Source organism: Aedes aegypti, chromosome 3, assembly GCF_002204515.2.
Source record: "Aedes aegypti strain LVP_AGWG chromosome 3, AaegL5.0 Primary Assembly, whole genome shotgun sequence".
Classification (NCBI taxonomy): domain Eukaryota; kingdom Metazoa; phylum Arthropoda; class Insecta; order Diptera; family Culicidae; genus Aedes; species Aedes aegypti.
Window position 1 is genome coordinate 9308596 of NC_035109.1, and position 17202 is coordinate 9325797.

Sequence of the window (17202 nt, forward strand, 5' to 3'; positions counted from 1 at the left end):
GGTTACCTATAAAGTTGACGTCTTCGACAAAAGTGTTGAATAGGTCAAGGTGTAGTATGTAATATGCCACCCAACTTGAAATTCTACCAACATATGGCGTATTTTGATCGCGAATATTTCAGGATAACGATATTTAACAAGATGGTGTTTTCGGCAAAGATGCTTAGTAGATTAAGGACTAAACATGTGAAGCGCCGTTTGATTTGGATTTCTTCCACAAACTGACGCTAAAGATGCAATTTTTCGAACGCAGATATTTTTGGATCCTGATCGCTTAGAAAAATGATCCTGAGATATTTTCATTACTAAGAAATATCACCCCTTCGGCAAGGTTGTTCATAAGATGAAGGCCTAAATGCAAGGAACCTCAAGCTTCAAAATTCTTTCAACTGGTGGCGCTATTGAGCATGCATTTTTTGATTGCTAATGTCTGAGGATCCCGATTGCATCCAAATATAAACTTCTCGGTTCAAAAGTTCAGTAAGTCAAGTACAAACTTGTGATGGGCCATACTTGTTTGGGAATTCTTCCACTAGATGGTGCTACTGAGTATGCTATATTTTCAACCCAAATTTCATGGATCGTGATTGCTTAATCATGACAATGACGTCTTCAACTAAGTTGTTTAACATATAATGAACCGTTTGATTCAAAAACGGTGCTCTTCAGCATGAAAATCCCATCAGAATGTACTTCAGAATTTCAAGTACAGTCAAATTTCTAGTCGATACTCAAAAGATCATCGACTCATGGAACAGATATTCATAAGAAAGCTGATAAAAGGGAGCATCATGGTAATTATGATTTTTTGTTTTAAGTATGGTCTCATGAGTCGATATCGAACTATGGAACATCGACTTATACAGGTTTGACTATATTTAAAAATATGACGATCAAAATCATTGCCGCGAAAACGTGTATGCCCAATGCTAAAATGACTTTGTTTGGCCGATGGGCCAACAGGTGGCGGTAATGTGTAAACGTCAAACACGAATGAAAACGACGCTAGCGCTGCAGCCTGCAGTTGGTGGCATAAGGAGTGTATCGAAAAGTAGTCGCAAACATTTAAAACGGTATATCTCAGAGCATAGTTCACCTTTTTGAAAGCTTTTTTCACGCAAATCTTCATCATGTCATCAAAAATTGAAGCAGCTAAAAAAAAACATTGAATAATATGCAGTCTTAATATAAATTCAACAAGGTTTATAAAGCATGGAAAACAAAATCTTGCACAAAATTACATTTTGAAGTGTCTTCTGAAGATTCGATGATTTGTATTGAACAAAATGTATATCAAACAAAATAGGATGAAAAGCTTATTCTATCGGAAAATATGTTTACTTCACACAGCACGTAAAAAGAAATTCAAAAAAATAAATTATTGCTCTAAAAAAGCTCAATAATTGGAACAAGGTCGGTTTTAGAAAGTCACTTTTGTTTAATCAACTTTTGAAGCTCTGTCATATACAGCGGTAGATATAGAGAAATATTTTTTGCTTACGTTACTTCATTCATATGCAAAGAAAGTTTTCCAATCAAAAAACAATTTTTTATTCATTACAATCATTCGATATTAGCATTAACGTGTAGAAAGAAAAAATTAAAAAACAAGGTCCCTAAAAATAGACTTTTTTCGATTTTTGTATTTGCTCTTAAATGCTTGTTAATGAATTTTTCAAAATATTGTTTACACTATGTCATCAGAGTTGTGGCACAGAATATATTAGCATAAACAAAAATATTTTTTTCTTAAAATTTAACACATTTATTAACATATCATTTTTTTCAGAGGTGTGCAAGATTTTCATCGACATCTGTTAGTAATTTGCAAAACTCATGCAAAATGCCGCTTTCTTGAAATAATATCACCGCATTATCATTTTTAAATACATTATAAAGCATTTCTGATCAAAACATTGTTTGTAGGTTCGCCAGAAAGAAGAAGAAGAAGGTTCAACCCATTATTTTTGAGACTGTTTTGAAAGTTTGCGACTACTTTTTGATACACTCCTTATATACGAATCGGTCGTTAAAAAATGATCGATGGACACCTATGAGAGTGTGACGCCTTTTTGTCTGTGCTGAAATCAAAGAACTGTCAATGGTGGTTACAATTGAGCAATAGACCTTTTCACGAGACGTCTCAAATCAGCTGATTCGGAAGGTATATGACAGTTCTTATATGCAACTAAAAGGTAAACAATAATACAAAATAACGATCAAATAATGATGAAGGCGTAATCGGTCTTTTAGAAAACATCTATTCTGTGAATTCAACTGAATTTACTGATAAAATTGTCAATAGCATACTGCAGTAGCACGTAGTATTTTTCTGCTTTCAAACAGTATATTTCAAGCACATTGATTGGTTTAAATAATGCGAATAATAGCCTTAAAACGGGTGCTAGACTTAGTACACGCGGCATTTCATTTTTGCTTCCATTTGACAGTCGCTATTCACCCTTGGTAATCATCGGTCCTTCACCGATAGAAACGAATGCAACATGGACCTGTCCCATGAAAAGGCCTATCAAATATCTAATGAGCCTTCTTCTTCTTGGCATTAACGTCCCCACTGAGACAGAGCCTGCTTCTCAGCTTAGTGTTCTTATGAGCACTTCCACAGTTATTAACTGAGAGCTTTCTATGCCAAAGTTGCCATTTTTGCATTCGTATATCGTGTGGCAGGTACGATTATACTCTATGCCCAGGGAAGTCAAGGAAATTTTCATTACGAAAAGATCCTGGGCCGACCAGGAATTGAACCCAGACACCTTCAGCATGGCTTTGCTTTGTAGCCGCGGACTCTAACCACTCGGCTAAGGAAGGCCCCATATCTAATGAGCCTATGCATGCTATATAACGTTTGACTTTTACTGTGCGCGCTGTTTTCAAGTTGCCCGTGAGAGAGAGCGAGACAGCACCAACACACGGCGCACAGTAAAAGTTAAAGAACAAAAGAATTTATGGCACGTACACGGAGAAATATTTTTACCTAATTTTTGAGTTTGATATACCCAAAATTAGGTATATCGATTAAAGTTTCAACCCAAAATCTCTCGGTTTTCTCCTTCTCCCACACGAATGTTGTCAAAAATAGAGAGAGCTGCATCTACCCAATGGGGGTACTTTGGCCCAATAAGCCAAATTTGGGTAAATACAACTTTTCTTATGTTTGGGTCGAAAGAACTCAATTTTGCGTTAAATCAACCCAAAATTGAGTATATTTTTCTAATGGAATTAAAGCCAAACTACCTAGTGGGGACCTTGGAAATTTTATCCAAAATTGAGTTATTGGGCTCAACTACGGAATTGCGTTGAAACAACCCAAAATTGAGTTGAATTCCGTCTCCGTGTACAGAGGCTCATGGGCGGTAGAAAGCTGTTACACAAAAATGAAGATGGATGTGTGTTAGTGCCAAGTGATATGAGAAACTCGGTCTCTCATGGCGACTCACGGGATGGCACGCACACTACAACATTGTTCGAATCACCTCGAAAGTGATAGTCATTGCCTGTGTTGTTTACAAATCAATTCAAAGTTCTCTTTGTTCTAGTATAACCATATTATGATTATAAGCCATTTTACGAGACGTTCGAATGACGTTTTCTGGCGGGCCGCTCATTGTTGTTGTTCAAAAAACTAGCCTGATATCTGAATGGCGCTGGTCACATTTTTGTTGGCGATGACGTCCGCGTCTCTTTCAGCGCATGGTTCTATTCGGTTTACATGTATTATATTACCTGTAAATGAAAAATATCTTCTCTGCCTGCTGATTTCAATTTTACATGCGAAAATTAAAAACTTTGTTACACTGCCACCAGCGCCATTGTTGAATAAGCTCCTTCCAAATGTAGCGCTAGAAGAAACGTAAATAAATCGGCCCGCCAGAAACTTTCAAAGCTGGTAAACAAACGGAAACCATATGATTCGAAACGTCTCATAAAATGGCTTATACTAGCACAAAGAGCACTTTGAATTTATTTGTAAACAATCAGGGAGTGAAATTATCGGTCACGGCGATAATCATGAGCCTGAAGCTGATTTTACGGAGGAAAAAGACGCACCATAATATCAAACCCGACCAGTACTGCGAGAGTGTGCTCTCACGAGATGTGCAGCAACGAATTTAGATTATCAGCAGCAACGCGAAGTTTGCGTCCTACTTTTCTACTAAATATAAAAATAATATTGTTCAATTGGAATCAAGAATTTTAAGTAGAATGAACCCTATATGTTAAATTTTATTTTGTGCTTACTGGTATTTCGTTACGTTTTAACATTTTACAAAACGTGTATTGATGAGCCTAAATGATCAGTATCATAAGATGTTCAGAAGATTAAATGCTCACTGGCGCAGGGTTACATAATTCAAAATATAATTGCCAATAACATGTGAGCACTTTCCTTACCTAATAAATTTGATGAAGACGTCAAGTTTTAAAATAATTGGGAACTTGAGATTCTGAATTTGGAAAAAAAATAAACCTGGAGCTCTTTCTCTAGCCTGATGGAAGTATTTGAAATCTAGCAGCCCATTGCATTTTGAATTGAATGTGGAAGAATTTTGAGTAGGTTTATTTTACACTTAACACGTTGGTCCTTGATATACAGAACAACTTCATCAAAGACATCATCTTTGTAATCTAATTTTATTTTCCTAACCAGGATCCTGAAATACTTGCATTCGAAAATTTCGTTTTGTGGAAGAATTCCGAATCAAACTGCATGTCACATGTTTAGTCCTTGATCTACTAAACATCTTTGCTGAAAACACCATCTTGCTAAAATATCATTATCTTAAGATATTCGCGATCAAAATATAGCATGATCACTAGTGCCATATGGTGGTAGAATTTGAAGTTGGGTGGCATATTACATACTACAACTTGACCTATTCAACACTTTTGTCGAAGACGTCAACTTTATAGGTAACCTGGATCCTGAGATATCTGTGTTCGAAAAATATCATGCTCACTAGCGCCATCTATTGAAAGAATTTTGAATCAAGAAGATCATCACATGGTAGCCCATGAACTACTGAACAACTTTGCCGAAAACACCATCTTTCTAAAAAATCGGGATCCTGAGATATTCGAGATTAAAATATTGCATGCTCACTAGCGCCATCTTGTGGCAGTTTTTCTTGTTAGGTAGCTTATCATATGTTAGTCCTTGACCTAGGGACGTTCCGATATTGCGAAGTATCGATATTTTATTCGATACGATTATCGAATCAAAGTATCGATACCACCGATATATTGATTCAAAATATCGATATATCGGAATATCATATGATATATTTGAATGGAGCAAAATTTCCTTTATCGCTTAGTGACCTGTTGTTTAGTTTCCAAAGATTCAAATAAAAATCTTCAAATATTCAAGATCATTGGTATTTTAACCGTTTTGGACTTAACCCCTCTACCGGCAGCTTCATTTTTTACCGCCAAAAAAGTATTCAAATCACGATAACTTTTTTGTTTCTTAATATTTTTGCTCAATTTTTCACAAGATCTTTAAAAACTCTTCTAATTTGAGAGCCCGTTTCGATATTAATAATTGGTGATCTTGTTTTGAAGATATTCCGATGTTCCTTGAGGGACCGACATTCTCCATATAAATTGTCTTTGGCGGCCATTTATATTTTGATCAATTTATCAAAAAAATATAGTAAAACGTGTACTATACAATACCAGGTAATGAAAAGCTACCCTGAAAAAAAAATCATACAAATCGGTTAAATATTCTTGGAGAAGTCTGAAAATTACGATATGAGGTTTTTTGAAGTTTTCAGGATCTTTATTTGTCCAGCGTGGTACAGAAAACATAAATGCTCATTACTCAGAGACGGCTGCACCAAATTGCTTTATTTTTTCACAACACACTCGCATCAATGTATCATTCCGAGGAGTGAATATCCGAATACGCTAAAAATTCTGTAGCCTGAGATATTTACGTGAGTCGTGGCCACGCGAAGAAATTTTTGAATATCTCTGGATTCAGATGACCTATTATCAATATCGACACTTATTCTGAAACTAGGAGAGTTTTTCAATAACTTGTGAAAGAATGGTGCAAAAATATTGAGAAACAAAAAAGTTATCGTGATTTGAATATATTTTAGCGGTAAAAAATGAAGCGTCCGGTAGAGGGGTTAAGCATATTCTGTTAAGGGACATGACAGTACAATTTGAACGGTAACTGCTTTTTGAAATACTAAAAATAAATTTTATATAAAGAAATTCCTACAATTGTTTCCTTATATTAGGGTACGATATATCGGAAGGAAATATCGATATCACCGATATATTGAATGGGAAATATCGATACCAAAATATCGAATATCGAAAGCAAAATATCGATATTCCGATATATCGAAAGTATCGGAACGTCCCTACCTTGACCTACTAAACAACTTTGTCGAAGACATCATCTTTCTAGGTAATCAGGATCTTGAGATATCGGTGTTTGAAAAATTAAATGCTCACTAGCACCATCTGGTGGCAGAATTTCGAAACAAGCAGCCTATCACATGTTAGCCCTTGACCTACTGAACAACTTTGCCGAAGATACCATCTTGCTAAAAAATCTAGATCCTGAGATATTTGTGTTCGAGATGTTGCATTGCGAAATGTCCACTATGTCGGTTCCCCCGGGGCACAATCCGATGGCCACAGGAAGATGAGGATGTTTCCATAGTGTTTTTTGTCCACTGACCAATTGGTACCGTTAGACTGAAGAAATTTGCCGAAGACATCCATATTCTATCTTGCCTAGCTTTGGATGTACAATCAAAATTGCTCCGCGTGTACTCAGTACACGATGCGACCGCTGGTGTAACTTTTTTTTGAGCGACTGACGGAAGGTTAACCTTCCAGTCCTCGCGCGGTTAGCCATCGTCAGAGCCACTACGCTGCTATTGTGAACAAAACGCGAGCTTTTTTCACTAGTGTTGTACAAAATACAACAGCGCGACGACTGAAATGTTAATGCATGAGCTTTTTCGTATTGGGCAATTGTCAAACTACCTTCGAGCTTTTAAAAACCAGATTATTTGCATATATTGAGCATTTCGATATTTGTATACGAGTTTTGATTCAGTTTGATGTAGTTAAATCAATGAAGCTTTATCATAGATAGAAAATCAAAGTAAAGTTACTAAAGGTGAAGATGAATGAAATCCATACCTCTAATCTTCAAAAGCATAAATCTCAAGAACCAAATGATGGTTTAAGCCAAGCTTTGTAAAATTTAACGATCGTTGACACACGAACCATGCTTAGGACTGCATTAACAGGAAACAAGGAAGTTGTTACCAATTTAAAGCAAAATATAAATCTTCCGCATGACTCGATATCGTTGCCTTCTATGAGAGCTAGTACTCTTGAACGCTCTCGCGTCACATATCATGCGAGAGAGTGAATATCAACATTCGTAAGGCTCTCCGAATGCATATTTGTGCTCTCGAAGATTTGAGATTAATCTTTACCTTAGAAATGATTGATAAAAACAGTTCTTCAAATGACTTCTGAGCGTTACTATATATCACAATATTATTTCTGAGATTATACTGACGTTTTAGTCAGAAGATACCTTTAAATAGCTCTTGTTTGAGCTTAATTTTTGAAAAAGAAAGGAAAAATGGGGGTTTTAGGTATATTTCTGAGGGGGGTATCAGCCTTTGTGACCAAATTCTACGAGGGAGTAAAAAATCGGTGAAAAAATGCTACGTTATTCATGAATCATTCCTAAGCAGATAGCAAATCTCAAGCTAAAATTGTCCGATAAAATCTCTTTTAACTCTCAAGTGGATAATCTATATTTAATTATTAAATTAAGAAAGGCCTATGTTTTAATTTATTTTATATTTCACTATCAAACATTATTATACAGTTTAATTTTAGAATATTATTGTCGTAATCGCAACAAATATCGTATTGACAATATAATAAAACAACAGAATATACTTCAGTCAGGCATATCAATGTTCTTCATTCTTTCAATAAAGTTGTACTCTTATTTTAAAATCAATGAGCTGCTCAAGTAGGGTCATATTTTGTGTATAATTTGAATATAAATTCAAATAAATTCGAATATTTGGACCACATTAACGATCTGGAGTTATGGGCAGCATGGTGTAGTAGAGTTTGTTGTACAAAAAAAGTTATTTTTTTTTTCAGCAGAAAAGTTTGAAATTGATCCTTTCCTGTTGGTTGGCGCAAAAATTCGGTTTATATAGGGTGTTCCAGAAAGTATAGGCACGACTTCACCATACTGCCATTCCAAGACTAGAAAAGATAAAAATCTGTTTTTTTCACATTTGATTACTGTACCCAACAAGAGTAGGTTGCGATTTTTCAATGAATAATTTGTTATTAATGTGTTGATTTCGTAACATTTCTTTGAAGCATCTCATATCAGTCTTGCACAAATCGCGTTATTTTTGAGGTACTTTGTTTTACAAAATCTTTTCTGTGTCAGAAAGTGCGTATTATAAAAATCTGAAAACATATATTTACCAGAGGCGATGTGATAATTGATCGGACTACCACTTATACAAATTGAAATTTTAAACTTAAGCATGTAAAATTTGTGTTGGAACTAAAAATCCGATTCCAGCCGTGGTATATTTGAAAATGGTCAAAAAACAAATTCTTATATTCACGTAAAAACAAGAATAAACCAAAAATTAAAATTGCCTATCCAAGAGAATAGAGATTAATTTTTCGTAAATCTGAAGCTTACTATTTTTATAACTATTTAATAAACCTGAAGAGTTATAACTTCGCGATGTTCTTTTATGTGTAGAGAAAAATGCGAGATTTTTAGAATTTTAGCATTTTTTCAAGTGTTTTCTAACAAAGCCAAATAAAATTTCACACAAAAATTTATGTTAAACATCCTTGGTAAAAAGTACTTCAACTCACCAAGGCAAAAGATTAAAAAAAAAACATATTTTATTATTCATTTTTCAATAAAAACGAAATGTAGGGTCTGTGCTGACCAGATAAGAATTGATTTTCCTAAATCAACAGATATCACAGATTCTGGTTGAAATAGCCTATAGAAAAATACAAAAATATAAAAATATTTGATTATTTGGAAAAATATTGTGATTTTCATTATCAAAGTCGTGTCCATACTTTCTGGGACAGGATTGAAAATGACACTTGTGCAGAGTTTTAAAGTTATGCCAAAATGATTTTACGAACATAAGTAAAACAATAACCGGGATCGGTTATTCCCTTATTAGACAGCCCCCTATAGTCTCACTAGTGGCTTTTCACGGCCGTTTTGCTATAAATTGTAGCAAAAAAAATTTTTGACAAGAAGGTCTGGAACTATTTATCTACATAAGTACCATCGATATACAGCTCGATTTTGTTCAAAAAATGATCGAAATAAATGCCTAAAATTCGAGCTCCCTTGCACTTATATGCTAAGAACTTTTTAAGCATCAATCGAAAGATTTTAATCCACAATTCAAAGGAAAAATATAAAAAAAAAATACCAAGATAAAAAAGGTTTCAGATGATAGAAAAGTAATGCCGCTGGATTCATTTATCGATTTGATATTAGCATATTTATTTTAAGATTTTTTAACGAAAAGGTACGTTATTGTTACTGACTTATTAACTGTTTTATCAAAAAATCGTTGAAAATGTGTCATTTCCAATAATTTATTCAAGTTTCAAATATGTCGGCTATTAAACAGCTTAAATATACTACAATATATCTGTACTATGTTATAAATTATTTGAGCAATTAAATACAGCATTAAAATTCTTCTTGAAGTGTTGTATAATTGAATTATACCTATCAATATACAAATCTGGAATGGGGTCTATTTTGGTCACAAACTAAATACTTTTGAATTATTTCATATATGAACCTAATGGACACAGTTTATGCTAGTCGGATAATAGACTACACCTTTGGCCTATTCTAAAATCGATGTAAACATAATTTAATAGTTTTTTTTAACGATCTTGGTGTGAAAACAATACCCTGTACGAATATGAAGCTGAGTCACTGTCGATGCTTACCGGCATACGTTCGGTGGGTCCTCCGATGGGGAAGTTCATCGTCGAACGCACAGTCTGGGCGCCATAATACTTGTCGTTGGGCACCTTCAGCTCGCCGAAGGTATCCGATTCAGTACGGAAGCCAACATCTTTGTTCAGCTGAAAGACAAAAAAAATATAAAAATCAGTTAATTGCATGTATACAATGGAGAGGGGGACTTGTATGACACGTCACGTGTTATGCAATGAGAAATGAGTGACCCCTTGCGCGGGTTGTCTTTTCACCTTAAATTTAGCACCTTAACGTCTCTATGAATACAATCAATTACCGTGTCCATTAGGGGGTGATAATGTGATAACAAGAAGAATCCACTTTCCGGGGAAAATGAGCTTTTAATCAAGCAAACTGCAACAGGTCACTAAGTGAGTAAGTGCGAAACTGGCTCGGGGCAATGAGGGGATAGATGGGTGGAGTTGCGTAGCTCCCGAGATAGAGATAGTCAAGTCACAAAAACACGAAAACGGCAAAAGAAACGATGAATAATAACAATAAACCGGTTCGCGAATGGTGCAGCGATCCGCGCTGATGGACGAACTTGCTGTTGCTTTCTGAACGGTTGAACGTTTACTGAATGAAACTTGAGCTCACGACTAATTCGTTATTGCTTTTCCGCGGTTCATGATTTACTTTAGCACATTATTCTATACAATGGAAAAAAGCTAATCTCCGAGCGAAAGAAAAGGGGATTGATATAGGTATAGGTACACTCTATGATAACGAAATAATCATTTGAAACTTTTGAATATCAACATCTACAATACTGGACAGAATGAAGTACGCATTGACCTTTTTCCATACAAGTTTGGAAACTTTCTAGTTATACAATTAACCTGAAACTTTTACTTTTGAAACTTTTAAGTTATCGCAAATTTTACATTTTTGATTGCAATATAGTGGTTCAGTAGAATCGTTCAATTCGATCAGACAAACAAGTTTGTTGAATATTTTTCAGTAAAATTGATTGTTGTCAAAATATTCTCTATTTGAGTTTATGCTCAGTTTTGCAAAATGAAAAAAATCCAAAAACTCAAAAGTTTGTGTTTGTAGTATTGCGATTTTTTTTTTTGAAAGTTCAGTTCAATCAGAGCACTAGAAGCCGAGATCCAGGCCTGTAAACTTGACCATTTTGTATGGAAGAAAGCCAATGTGAACTTTGATCTGTCCTTTACTGTAGATCACAAGTGATCACATAATTAACATCGAAGCGATTCTTCTACAAGTATCTACCATTTGTTCTCATATTGATATTTTTGTATGTTCGGGTCATGAAGCCAGCCAGTGCACCGCTAAACGATACAGCGATGGAACGAGCGGACGTGGATCGACCAAAAATCTCGAAGATGCGGTGCTATTTGTGGGTTTAATTTGATAAGCTTCTCGATCGTCATGGGAACAGCAGTTCGGAAATATATTTTGTTGCGAAAAGCGTACGATTGTTGTTTGAAAAAAATATGTATCAGTTCAATCTTTGCTGTGGTAATTTTCCTTGTCGACAACTGAAAGAGTTGTTTTTTTTTTTTCAATTTAAAAAGGAGACAATAAAGTTCTTAACGTGAAGATGCATCGAAGCCAAACCTCGAATTTTCAAGAGCACAAATCTCGAGAACCAGACAACCGTTTGTGCTGAAAATGCTACTCACTGGTCACTCGCTGGTGGTGACCAATCGATTAGATTTTCAGCACGAACCGTTGTCAGGTTCACTAGACTTGTGCTCTTGAAAATTTGAGGTTTGGCTTCGATGCATCTTCACCTTAAGGAGTTCGGGTCTGTAGCACCTTGTCGCAGATAGGTTGCGAGTGCACTACGAATGTGTATTTCGCAGTCGTATTCAGCTTTATTTGCCATAGATTAATTTTGCCATAAAAACTTCTTGAATAATTTCATGAATCCAAAAAATATATTATTCTCATAAAGATCATACCACCACAAGTCGAGAAAACACCGAATATCTTGCAAAGAATCCACCAGAAATCCGTATTAAATTTCTTCAGGCTTAAGAACTTGAAAATGAAAAATGATCTGAATAATGTATGAAAACTGACTCCAAAATACAAATTTCGTTTTCGTTCTTAGGAACTGGGTCGGTGATCAACACATAACAAGCCAACGTCATGCAAATTATTGTTCGGTCGAACTTGAATCGGGCTGGCGTTGAAACTTTGATTCAGAACAGGTTGCTCCAGTTCCAACGTAGGTTCAAAAATGAATTCGACAAAACATTAGTTTTTAGGATTACACATCCAGTATACAGTTATCACAATTACTACAGTAATTCGAAATATTTCTTGTCTTCTTCTTTCTGGCGTTACTGTTTCTAAATACGAATCAAATGGAATCTATCAGAAATTTATCCACAAATTCCACGAAGTTTTCTTCATGATATCACTTGGAAATCAGCTGAATATTCTATATTACCGTCGTTGGGGATGACATTTGGCCAAATCATAATCTGACATATCTCAGCAAGTAGGGAATTGGGAATATTAATATAAAAAAATATTGTAGTATTCTTTGAAGTTATCTTCAGCTATCGTAAAAAGATTCCTGGAACTAGTAGTCTATTAAATAAATAATTGAAAAAAGCTTGAAAATATGGGCTTTTCAAATTGTCACAGGTTTCATAGGAAATCTTACTTTTAGGTGGATGAATACTAATACAAAATTTCACATTCATGTCCATCATGTCAATTGTTATTGGAAGCTCAAAAAAAAAAAAAAACTTGAGCGAAGAAAATTCTAGATTACTTTTCAAATCGCTTCACTTCCATAGGTCTTGACCTTGAGAAAATCAACTGAAAAGAATCACAACCTATCTTCTAAAACTGTTTTAAAATTAATGAACCTTTTAACACTTTTTCGCAATGTACATCGCTTAAATTTTGCATACAATCAGCTTGCATTCAAAAACTAGGCAGTTTCTACTATTTCGCACAACAATTTTATTACAGAATGATAAGCCGTTTTATTCAGTTACTTGCGACGTTTTTCTACCAGTGTAAAATCGACTCAAGTAGTGTTTTGTTTTGATTCGTGGTTAAGTCACTTTATCTCTCCATACAACGGAAGGGTGAAGGTAGCGGTTAGGTTGCGAAAGTTGAAAATCTTACTTACGCCGTTTTGTGAATCCGGAATTGAACGTTCTAAAAGTGAAAGATCGAGTTGGTTTAGAGTGGAACGCGTAGAATTTCTTCTGCGAAACACGTAGGATCGATAAATTCACTTTGTTCACTTTTCTGACTTGAGACTGTTTGAATAAGTTTTCGAGAATTCTCTTGAATTGCTTTTATCAATTCTAGTTTGTTTGGCTCAATGTCAATCATGACTTATATATTTTTGACAAAATCCCACCCACAACGACTGTATAGCAAGAAATGTACAACAATGCTATTAGAACCATTTCACGTGTTTTTAAATGGCCGCAATAACAGAAATCTACTAATTTGTCTCTGTTTTTGCTGGTATTCAATGAATATGTAAAGAAAGTCTTGAAGAAATGTTGAAGGATCTCTCTTGAGATATTTCTGTAAAAAACTGTTACATTTTTTTATAAAATATTATATTACACATCAACTTTGTTCGTTGACACTTTCAGCAAAAATTTTCTGCCGAATTTGAAGAATATTTTTCCGATTTTTAGCAATTCGTATTGCTGGCTGGGTTTGCTATGTAGTTATTTCAAGATTTAAAATATTCTTAGGATTTTTTCCATCCCGAATCGGCAAACATGTCAGCAGAATTCATGAATGACACAATGACTTGTAAATTTCTGACAGGTATTTTAGTTGAAATCATTGAAGGAATATTGGACAAATATTCTAAAGAATATTGTGGGAGAACCCTTTCAAGAATATATTGTAAAAAAAAAAATCCGTAAAGAAAACTTAACATAATTTAAAACTTTGTTAGTTTAAAAATAGTTTAAGCAATTTCTTGGAATGATTGGAATTTTTGTAAGATCGTTTCTGGGAGTTCCGTAAGTTTTTTTTTTTTTTTGACATTCTGGCAATCGAGTTTTCCCAAGTAATGTGTTAAAAAATTACTCAGATATTAACCCAGGGTGGCCATCAAATTTCCATTTTGAAATTCCCGCCTTTTTCCCGGTTTTCTCGGTATATTTACCAGAATTTTCCCGGTTTTTAATTTATCAAATCAAAGATGTTTCAACTCAACTCTTCATGTAAATGAAGGATTCTTCAAAGCAGTTGTGCTCAACCTGCATATGCATGTGTAGAATACACAAACAAGATCAGACACGAATGCCATGACAAATGGTAAAGTGTCTTAAATAAAATATAATAATAATAATAATAATAACAAACAAGATGCCTATCACTTGGGTTTGAACTACCCTTCAATAATATTTGAAAAGTTGATCCTTGAGTTTTATGGTCAGAAATGTTAACACGCAATAGTTAAATTTACTCAACTCAATGTTCCGAAATAAATTCTCAAGAGTATAAATAAATCCCCAGATTTCTCAGAGTTCTAAAAATTCCACTACAAATTCTTAAGAGCCCGCTAGGAATCTTTGGACTTCCGTTATAAGTCCCAACTATCTCTCCAGAAATCCTCAGATACCCGCAAGATTCCTGAGGATTCTGAGATGAAAATTCGATAGAATCACATTAGAAAACTCCCTTGAGGTACTTTAAGATGAAGCCCTTTGAGAAAACCACTGAGATCTCACTCAGAATCTTTAAAATTCAGCTGAACATTCTTTAAACCCCGTTAGGAATCTATAAAATTCCGTTTTGATTTCCCTGAAAGTAATAAGGATTCCTTTGGAATTTCTTAGGATTCGATAAAGAATTTAAATTTGGCCCGCAGTACACTTGAGCTTGAGCACCGCTACTCTAAAGCATATTAAATTGAAGGGGACAATAAAGCAAAGACTCTATTTCTATCTTATTCAATCAATTCTTGGTCGATTTTTTTTCGGTATAATAGAAAATTATAGGTAAGGACTGTTCATTTTATAAAGTGGACACTATATATGACTTATGCAATATCTTTTTCATTTATTAATAAAATCGAAATCGGTTTTCTGTGCATTGTTCAACTATTATTCCATAATGCTATGAAAATATAAGTCCTTAGGAAATGCTTTTGGTTGAAGAGCTAAAAAGTTTCTCCAAAAACTTCTAAGAAAAGCAGATCATCAAAGTTAAACATTATTTTTCGCGAAACAAAAATCCTCATATTTATGAACACATTGTATGTTTGTATCCTTTACTATTCTACTAAAGGTATAGCTTTAAAAATATCAATTATATTCCACCATTCTCTGATATAAGGTAAATTTAGTGATTTATCCATTTATGGCCAAATTTGCTGATACACCATCCTTTTACTCCCAACAAAAGAGAAAAGTAAAAAGCGTGTTCAAAACTAGTTAAGATTACTAACAAAACTATAAACGAGAGCCAAATCGTGAGTTTAAACCGCAGTCTTATGTATAGATTTTACTTTTTATTGTCGTTTTACTTAAAAGTCTCAAACTTTTAAAATCTTGTACGATCTACAGAAAATTGTAAACGTTTTCCTTCGAATGTTTCAATTGGTAATCTCAGAATAATATATTATGATAATAATATGTGGAAAATAAAATCGATTTTGTTGCCAATTTTGATGATTGTCAATGTACTTTGAAAAGTCTTCTAAAAATAAAGCAACCGTTTTTCTATTGTGCTTTAAATGTGACGTGGGGACTAAATAAGTAACCCTATGAAGGCGTAAATCGTTTTTTTATATTAATACTATATTAGTACTTCCATCAGAACGTACTTTAAACCAAAAAATTCAACTCATATCAGTTCACTTCAAATTTAAAATATTTTCCTCTAAAAAAATGATTTTATTATATCTGTAAAATTGTTGCTCCAAAAATAACTTGATTTCTTCCATTAGGCTTCTGATTGATGATGCTTTCGAAGAACAAGCATCTTTTGAAAATAAAAAATATATATTGTCGAATTTTCCAGCCAATTTCTAACAATGATTAATTTTGTTAACCTCCAAAAAGCGACCGTGCTAAACATTGTTCCATATTCGTGTGGAATTTATTTATTATGGAGAATTTTTTATCATCACAACATTATACAACACTTGTCGAACGATGTACAGAAAACCGATTGAAATTTCATTGATAAATTAAAAAGATACAGCATGCACAAGGTGTCCACTTTATAAAATGAACAGTCCTTATTCTTACTTTTGAGTGCCAAAATCTTCTGAAAAGATGTATTAACATTGACTCAAAACGAGTAAGAATTAGCGAAACAACAAAGAAAGTTACCCTTGAAAGTAGAGGAAAAAATAAAGGATATTTGTGGAAAAATTAAAGTATATATGCGAGAAAAGTTTTTGAGATACATTTTTAAGAAGCAAGTATAAATTAACACACTAAAAATAATTAAAGCATTCCAATGGTTGTTATTTTCTCCAATTCACAAATTCGGAATAACAATAATGCAAATAAAACTTTCAAAATCTGCCTAATACGCCTAAATGTAGGCAATTTCCCTTGAAGTAAGCTATTTATTCGAGAATAAACGGTTTTATGAGCAAAAAATCTATATTTGCTAAGCTGTATGATATCAAAAATGAGATCAGTAGTTCATACTTAAGCTTACACAACATTTTAAACACTCAAAGTTAACATATAGGCCTAATACCAGTAGATTGTTTAGCACCGATATTTCCAACTGTATTGCTTACACCTTTAAAAACTGTGAATATTTCTGTGCAAAACTGACCATAATAAAAATGAAATAGTTCCAAATTATCATTAGACATCTATAAACTAGAAAACATGAAATGTCTGTGGTACTTGCGAAACCTTAAACATCCTTGGGAGGAAATGTTATTCGGTACCGACCTGATTAAATTCGCCCCAGTGATCAATTTACGGTATTAAAATTTTTCTATTCAGATCAAATTTCTCCAGAAGTCAGCTTGAATTTAAACCTAATGCCCGCAGTTGTGCAAGATATGTCAGCAGTGTTATTATACACAGTACCAAAAAATAATGTGATTTACGTCTTTTGGGATGCACATAAAAGAAGCGAGCCGAATGACCTAAATTTGTGTCGAGTTTCAAATACGTTAGTGT

The 17202-nt window shown here is 34.0% G+C and overlaps 1 protein-coding gene across 3 annotated transcripts in view; it reads right to left on the reverse strand.

The window, feature by feature from the left end:
- LOC5570205 (fumarate hydratase, mitochondrial) overlaps nt 1-17202 on the reverse strand; it is a 31829-nt gene that overhangs the window by 10466 nt on the left and 4161 nt on the right. For 2 of the 3 annotated variants that reach the window (XM_001658937.2, XM_021852388.1), the window contains exon 2: nt 10051-10188. In XM_001658937.2, the coding sequence (XP_001658987.1) occupies nt 10051-10188 (138 nt within the window). Of the gene's footprint in view, nt 1-10050; nt 10189-10358; nt 10656-17202 lie in introns of those variants that run through there. The other variant, XM_021852389.1, reaches the window with a different exon arrangement.